The sequence below is a fragment of the Heloderma suspectum genome, chromosome 13 (assembly GCF_057233095.1).
Source record: "Heloderma suspectum isolate Gila_16-S chromosome 13, 16-S_ref, whole genome shotgun sequence".
Lineage (NCBI taxonomy): Eukaryota > Metazoa > Chordata > Lepidosauria > Squamata > Helodermatidae > Heloderma > Heloderma suspectum.
The window spans coordinates 4,580,563-4,588,620 of record NC_139470.1 but is presented as its reverse complement, the minus strand read 5'-3'; the positions used below and the strand labels follow the sequence as shown (position 1 = coordinate 4,588,620).

General features: G+C 51.4%; 1 protein-coding gene across 1 annotated transcript in view; it reads left to right on the top strand.

Annotated features, from left to right (window-relative positions):
• Window positions 1-5,074: 5,074 nt before the first annotated feature.
• CUX2 (cut like homeobox 2) overlaps window positions 5,075-8,058 on the top strand; it is a 231,389-nt gene continuing 228,405 nt past the window's right edge. The window contains exon 1 of the mRNA XM_084820226.1: window positions 5,075-5,359. Within this exon, the coding sequence (XP_084676352.1) occupies window positions 5,297-5,359 (63 nt within the window). The 5' untranslated portion in view covers window positions 5,075-5,296. The remainder of the gene's footprint in view (window positions 5,360-8,058) is intronic.

Below are 8,058 nucleotides of genomic sequence, written 5' to 3'. Positions count from 1 at the left end.
CACTACCACCTAAGCTTGGTATTATAGGGAAACTGGATGTTTCTTGCTTTAACATGGATGCATCCTTACATGTGTGTTAGCCAGAGTTACTTGATCTTTATGTGGCCTCTGAAAACACTCTTAAATCTATAGGAAAGACAGGGGAGATACCCCTGAGAAGCTGGAATTAGCATGAACAGCCAGTCTGTCTACATTTTTCCAGCTGTCTAGGTTTTACAAGGTTCTCTAATTTTAGACAATTTTCCAGAGTCACTCACAAAATCCCCAACTTTCAGTCACGTAAGAACTTTCATAAGTTTTCCTGGTTTTCAGGCTTCAATACTTCCCAACCCTGTCTTCATTTATTTTTCTTAAATCAGTGCTTCACTCCCCAGAAACTAATTAAGAGAACTTAAGAGCATTTGGGGTGGGCTAGGGTATTTAAAAAAAAAAAATTTATGGTAAAATTTTATTGTTTTAAATAGTTTTATGGTGGGTTGTACATCGCCCAGAGTGGCTGGGTGACCAGTCAGATGGGCAATTAATAAATTTAATAAACAAACAAACAAACTAGTGGTTCTGAACATGGAAGCTCTTTAGACCGCTTACTATATGACCAATAGCCATCGTTAAGGCCTCTCAGCCTAGTCGAAGCCAGGTGCTGTCACCACATCTTCTGGGCTAAAAATCCCATACATTAATTCTGAGCGGTGTGGTTCTTGGGAAGTTAATGTATACAGAATCACATTATTAGTCCATTTAGTGCTGTGGGTTGGGAAACCAACTACCTTGGATGGACTTTTACAACTGGTCTTAGATGGGGCTGCACTCCCCTGAAAGACCAAGTGCGCAGTTTAGGAGTCCTCCTGGACTCTGAGCTAACTGGGGACGCCCAGGTGGCTGCAGGAGTGCTTTTTTTTTTTTTAACCAGCTTGGGCTGGTATGCCAACTGTAGCCCTATCTGGAGAGGATGGACCTTGCCCACGCACTAGTCACATCCAGGCTGGACCACTGTAATGCGCTATACATGGGGCGGCCTTTGAAGATGGTTCAGAAACTCCAGCTTGTGCAGAATGCAGCTGCCTGAGTATTGGTGGGGACAAGGCGATTTGATCACATAATGGCTATACTGTGCCAGCTGCGCTCGTTATTGGTGCATTTCCAAGCCCAATTCAAAGTGCTGGTTTTGACCTTTAAAGCCTTAAACAGTTTGGGACCAAGTTACTTGAAGGGCCGCCTTCGCCCATATCAGCTTGCCCACACTTCAAGATCAGAAAAGAGGCCCTTCTCATTTTCCCACCCATGACAGCAGTCACATGGGTGATCACATGTGAGAGGGCCTTCTCTCCAATGGCCCCCCACCTTTGGAATAAGCGGCCATCGTTGGTCTGCCATGCTCCGTCATTGCAGACTTTTAAGAAGGCCTTGAAAACTTATTATTTTACCATGGCCTTCTCTTGATATGACTGCTATCATTGCTATCACTGCTGTTACTGCTGTTAACATTGTTGCTGGTTTTATTGTTGGCTTTTATGACTTTTTTATCACTTTTAATATTTTAACTGTTTTTATGTATTTTATTCCTATAAGTTGCCTTGGGAGGGCTTCTGCCCTGAAAGGTGGCCAAGAAATATTTTAAATAAATAGTCCAATATTGTACCAAATCATCCCAAACTGGCACCCTCGAGATGTATTGGACTGCAACTCCAATCGTCTTCAGCCAGCATGTACTCAGCACACGCTTATTATCAGAAGTAAGTCCCATTGAGTTCAATGGGGCTTACTCACAGGTAACTAGTATATGATTGCAGCCTAAATTATTTAAATAGATGGTCCATTTAAAAGGCCCAGGGTGAGGGCCTTTTCAGTGATAGCACCTATTATGGAATGTCCTTGTGAGAGAGGCTGAGATGGCACTTAAGCTCTGTTTTCAGCGCTCTGTGAAGACCTTTGCATTTAACTTTTAATCTTAAATTCTTATCTTGTGACATTTTTAGAGAATTTAAGCTTTGTAAAATTTCTGACACTGCTGTTTTATTGTATTTCTTTTTTATACTTCTATAAAATATTTTAATAAAATATTAAAATATATTTAGATTTTATGGCTTTATATTTCATGCATAAGTGCTTTTATTTGTAAGCCGCCCTGAAAACTTTTGTAGCTGAAAGGAGAAGCAGGCCCATTCCACTAGCCCTGCTTGAGACTATTTAATTTTTCATCTTCCCTCCCCATCCCTTTTTCCTTGTGTGTCACGTCTTTTTAGACTGTAAATCTGTCTTTTTTTACTGACTCTATGTAAGCTGCTCTGGGGAGGCCTTTTGGCTGAAGTGCATGATAAAAATGCTTTAAATATGCCACAAAACAAATAGAATTAAAAAGAATTAACTTCGATCTCCTTAGCTGCTACCACAAAGTAAATAATCTTTCTTATCCCATCTAAAATCAGGAAGCCATTCTGGGTGTCCAGCTTGGTACGGAGTTTTACACCAAGGTTAAAAAGGCCTGCTTTGGAGATATATTAAAGATAGCGGGGGAGGGGGCTCCCAAAGGCAGTATGTTTTAAGAATAATTGTCATGCTGAGGTTATTTTTGTACCTCCAGCTCCTGTTAGAAGGTGATCAACTCAGGTCCAACATTAACTTTTTCTTTGGAAGAAATAATAATCACTTTGTCCTCAGGAGAAGACTTTTTTCTTTTTAAAATCACACCTGCTACCAGCTCTGAGATCTTGATATGAGCTCCAAAGATCTCGACTCCAAATCAATGAAAATACAGGCTGTTTTTTCATATGTGTGATGCACATTTTTGCTCCATCAGTTGACAGCTTCTGTGCGTGAGGTGTGGCAGTGATTAATTCGGAGGTGTGAAGGTGTATTTTCTTTTAGACCAGACTTCTATGTTGCCACATCACAGGTAGAGCTTGTGAATCACTTTGAACACTCGGGTCAGGTTCTTATCTGCGCATCACCAAGAGCTTGTAAACGTATGGATGTCCATCCTGTGTGGGGTAGTCGTTAGAGAGTCCCAAGCTCAAATCCCCATTGTGGAGTCCCAAGTTCAAATCTCTGCCACAAAACTTACCGGGTGACCTTGGGCCACCCCCGCTTTCTTTCAGTCTGCCCTAACCCACAGGCTTGTTGTGACAATAAAGTGCGGGAGGGAACCATGTGGCTTGCATGCATATGGGCAGGCTGTCATAGATTAAACACAAGACAAAGAACTCTCCTGTGAATGTAATGAATTTGCCACCGGGACGGGCTGCAAAATTCGCCTCGTCTGTGAAGCATTTGGCATGACAGCTTTTTGTAGCATGGCTGGCTGGGGAATGATGGGATATGTAGGAGTTTTTCTGTCTAAACAGGCATAGGATTGCGCCCTTATGGTGCATCCAGATGGAGGGCTCCTGGCACTACCCATCAAAAGACACTGGGCAGCTATTCCATCAAGGCTTTTATCACACCATTGCCCTGCCTCATTCATGAAAACTTACGGGGGGGGGGGTGGGGCACTTCTTCCATCTTCTTTTCTTAAGGAAAAATCCGTTAAGGAGAAAAAGACAGAAGAGTGGCACAACGCCTTCTTATGGGGTAATGCTAGGGTCCGGAAACACCCTCTGTGGAAAGAAGAAGAAGAAAAGATGAAAGAAGCAGTGGGGGAAAACGGGAGGGTTACAAATGGAAGAGGATGCTGTCTAGAACCCCCATAAAGTTCTGTGAACAATGGCACAATAACAGCCTCGGCTGGAAGCGCCCCCCAAGTCTTCCTCCGTTGACCCTGCGCCTCCATCTCCCTCACCATCTCTGCCCCCAAGGTTCGGAGTGGAAGCTCTTTGGGACAGGGACCTGTCACTGCGGCGATCTTCTGTGGCGTCCCATTCGCATTAATGTCTTTTAGTTGTTGCCGCGTCTAGCTCCCCCCGTTTCCCCCTCTTGCAAGGAATCCGAGGCAGCGTACGCGGTCCTCCCCTCAATTTGCTTCTCGTAACCACCCGGCTCAGTGGGCTAGGCTGGCAGTCAGTGGCTGGCCCAGAGTCACCGGGGAGCTTCATGGCTGAGCGGGGCCAGCCCGGATCTCCCGAGTCCCGGCCCAGCACGCTCACGCTCACGCCCCACCACGCTGGCTTTCGCCGATGGCCGCGTATGGAAAATATTGGCGACGCTGATGGCGCTCGATGGGAAAGTGTTCTGCTCGCAGTCGCCACCTCCCCTCGCCCCGCTCCTGGGGCACAGGACAGCGCTCGGGGAGGGCAGTTCCCACACAAGAGAGAGTGAGTCGCAGGCCTCAGGAAAGGCAAGAGACGGCAGGGCGGGCGCCAAGAGAAACGCAGAGACGTTTTATTTGCTTCCCAAGCTCTTCTCGCAGGGGCCCGTTGCTGCCGAAGCCCCACGTTTGTCCACGCAGCTCCTCCCTTGAGCTGGGTGGGTTGGGGGGCTTCAATCGCGTCTGGGCCTCTTGGATGACCCCACGGGTCTCCCCGGACGCTCCACCTCGTCGCCAGCACTGGGCCCCACCCGCTCCGACGCCTCATCTCCAACTTAGCGAGGTCAACGAAACTGCACCCCGGGCCCAAAACGTTCGCTCGCCACCGGCCATCACCGGGCCACAATTTGATAAACTCAGAAAAGGGAGGCGGGTATCACTCCCCAAACCAAGCGCAAGTTGAGCCCACCTACGGACGCGATCCTACCCGCGGTAATTTGGGAGCGACCTCTCGCGGCAGTTGGTGCGACTTACTCTCAGGTAAACCCCCCTAGGATTTGGCTCCCAAACCGGTACAGTACCCAGCTCGGAGGAAGCGCTATGGGGCTTACTTGCGAGTAAAACGTGCCTAGGGTCCGGCTGCCGACCCTGCGCACCCTTACTCGCGTGTACGGTCCAGTTGGCATCAATGGGACTTACTTCCGAGTAAACGTGCCTAGTTTTACACAAATGAATCTTGGCCGATCCCCCCCTTCTTATTCGCACACCCACTTCTCCTCGCCCCCCCCCGACCTCTAGTTTACAGATCCGTGTTTTATTCTGTTGCCTTGTTTGTGAGCAGAGGAGGAGGAGAGCGAGTTGCGCGCGGGGGGGGGGCTGTTGCGAGGCATTGATCATTACGAAAGCCTCGCCGAGGCAGGAGGAGCGGGAGGAAGGAGGGGGGGAAGGGGGAGCGGAGATCTGGGAGCGGGGAGCGGGCCCAGCGTTGATCCCAGCGGGCTGCTGCGTCCAGCCGGCGGGAGCGCAGAGGGGCGCGGGGAGAAGAAAAAGAGAGGCGAGAAGCCCGGGCTCTGCCCGCCGCCCCCCCGCGCCGCACGCTCTCCAGTCTCCCCCAAGATGGCCGCCGATGCGGGATCGATGGTTCAATATTGGAAGCAATCGGACCTCCGCCGGCTCCAGGTTCGTGGCCGGACCGCGCGGCGGCGCGTCTGGTGGCGAGGCCGGCGCGCCGCGCGGGGCCTTTCGGGGCGCGGGGGGCGCGGCCGCGCCGGGCTCGCCTTGCCCTCCCCCCCTCCCCCCGCCCCGCCATCGGCAGGTATTAGGCACTGATGCCCCGCCGCTGCTCTTTGTTCGGTTCGCTCATTGATCTCGCAGCCGCCGGGAGCAGCGCCAGAAGCGAGCGCCGGAGCGCAGGCAGCCGCCGCCCCGCGAGCTGCGCGCTCGGAGCCAGCGCGCAGCCGGCTCGCCGGGCTGGATGGACGCGCCGCCGGGCAGCCCTCGGCTGGAGCCTCCGCCTCCGCCTCCGCCTCCGCCGGAACCGGAGCGGACGCCCCCCGTTGCCGCTTGCCCCGGACTTGCCGCCGCCGCCCGGCGCCTCTCCTCCCCCGCCGGCTCGCAACTTCTCCAGGCTGCAAAGGTGACGATCGGGGGCTCCTCGCGGAAGCTTCCCGGCCCCCTCCAGCCTTCGGGAGAGGAGCGGGGGGCGGGGCGGGGCGCGGGGGAGCGCGCGGGCGCCGAGCCTGGTGCTTTCCGCAACTTAGCTGGGTCTCGAGGCGTCCCAGCGCAGGGGGGGGCGGGGAGCCCACCCAGCCCACCTCCGCGCACGCGGACGGCCCCCTCCTCCGGGCTGCAGCCTCTCCCCCGCCACCCGGAGCTTTCCGAAGCGCCGCCCGGTGAACGATTCCGACGGGGATCGCGGCAACTTTACGAGCCTCTCCCCGATCGGCTCCTTCTCATTTGGGGGGGGGGGGCCTGTGGGCGCGCGCGTGTATCTTAGTTACTGTATTAATAATAATTGCTGCCTCTGAGAAAAGCGGCTGTTAAGGGAGCAACAGAGCAATGACCTGATCTTGTCGCCCCGGAGACTTGCGACTTCTCCTCCTTTTTCTTTCTTCTTAGCCGCGTTCTTAAGTTTGCATTAGACGTTTTTATTATTCTAAGGTATGATGCTGCTGGGGGGCGTGAAAGGCCCCACCCCTGCCTTGGATGGCACTCTGATACAGCCTTCACCAACCTGGTGCCCTCCCAGATGAGTTTGACTGCAAATCTCATCATCATGGCCATGCTGGCTGGGGATGATGGGATTTGCAGTCCAACCCATCTGGAGGGCACCAGGTTGGCAAAGGACGCTCTAACAGCATTTTCACCTCTGCCTTAATGTTCTCTCTCTCTCTCTCTCTCTTGCCTAGCCATTAGGGTGATGTGAATTTTTTAGATCTCCACATCCACGCCCGGCCTAAGATGCAAATCTGATGTTTTAGAGGTGTCCTGGTGCACACCTAAGAAATGCCCCCCTCCCGCACACAGCTCTGCTCCCTCCCTTTCCACCACACTTTTTAAAAGCTGGCAAGTCCTGTCTTTAAAAGGGATTGTTTCATCATTTTCACCGGACTATTCAAAGATATAGGTGGATCTGCTTAGATCTCTTCTCTCTCTTCCACTCCTCTCCCCCCACCCCGCAACCTGGCTATCCAATCTCTGTCCAGTCTCCCTCCTCCCCACTCTAAAAAAAAGAAGCAGGTAAGAGAGTTATTTAAAGATTGCTAGTTGTATATTCTGGACAGGAGTGTATGTCAGAGCGAGCAAGTGAGAGAAATTGTCTGTGTGGAGGAGGACTTCGCTACTCGTACGTTTTTTAAAAGCTGTCAGGATTTTAAGGGGAGTGGATCAAAGATACAGCGAAATTGCTGTGGTGGGGGTAACTCCCTTTCTTTAAAACCACTGCAGTGAACTAAAGACTAAGGCTGAACTCCTTTGTATCCTTGCTTAGGGGCCAGCTCCACTTAAATTGGTGGGGCTTACTTCTGAGTAAACAGGGTCTGGCTACGATGGGTCTCCATTCTTTATCCTCCCCCTCCCCATTTTAGAAATGCTTTGTGTTTTATGTTAGGTAGCATTTTCTATTTGTTGCTGGCGTTTTGTAAATCAGATGTAGGCACTCTGAGGGCACATGCTGTTTAGTTATGATTGATGCTTTGTACCATGAGGAAAGACAAGAGCCTGGCGAATGGAGGAGGGGAAAAGCAAAAGGGGAATCGGATCTCTTCCAAGTCACCTCTGAATCTCTCCCGTGTGTGTGTGTGTGTGTGTGTGTGTGTTGTGTGGGGGCCTGAAAACTTCAGTTTGACTCGAGCTGTGTGTGGGGGTTCTTCAGGCTCCCTCAGCTTGGGATGTCTCATCAGAAAAAAAGTGTTGCCCAAAGTAGGGCAGCACTGCATGTGACAATTGCTGTGGGAAATGCTGGCATTTTCCCCGTGGGAAATGCATAAATATGGACACTGTGCACTCCTATGCAGAGGTCTGGGAGTTGGGGCTCTGGGCACCATGCTGTGTTGGTCTACAACTGCCATTGTCCCCAGCCATGTTGGCTGGGGATCATGGGGGGGTGTAGTCTAGCACATCTGGAGGGTGGCAGGTTGTGGGGAGGGTGCGTTACATGTTGGCTGTGGGCGAACACTGCTGTTTCCCACAACCGTTCAGACGTAGTCTTCCTGGACATCCAGGCTCGCCTTACGCAAGGTGCGGTGAGGCTGTCTTGTCCAAAGTGTTTATGGCTTTTGTTTTCCCAAAGTTTAATTCGTAAATATGGGACTGGAAGCACCCTTTCCTCAGACGCTTGGAGAGGGTATACTTCAGTGTAAACGTCTTAGAGTTGCTAT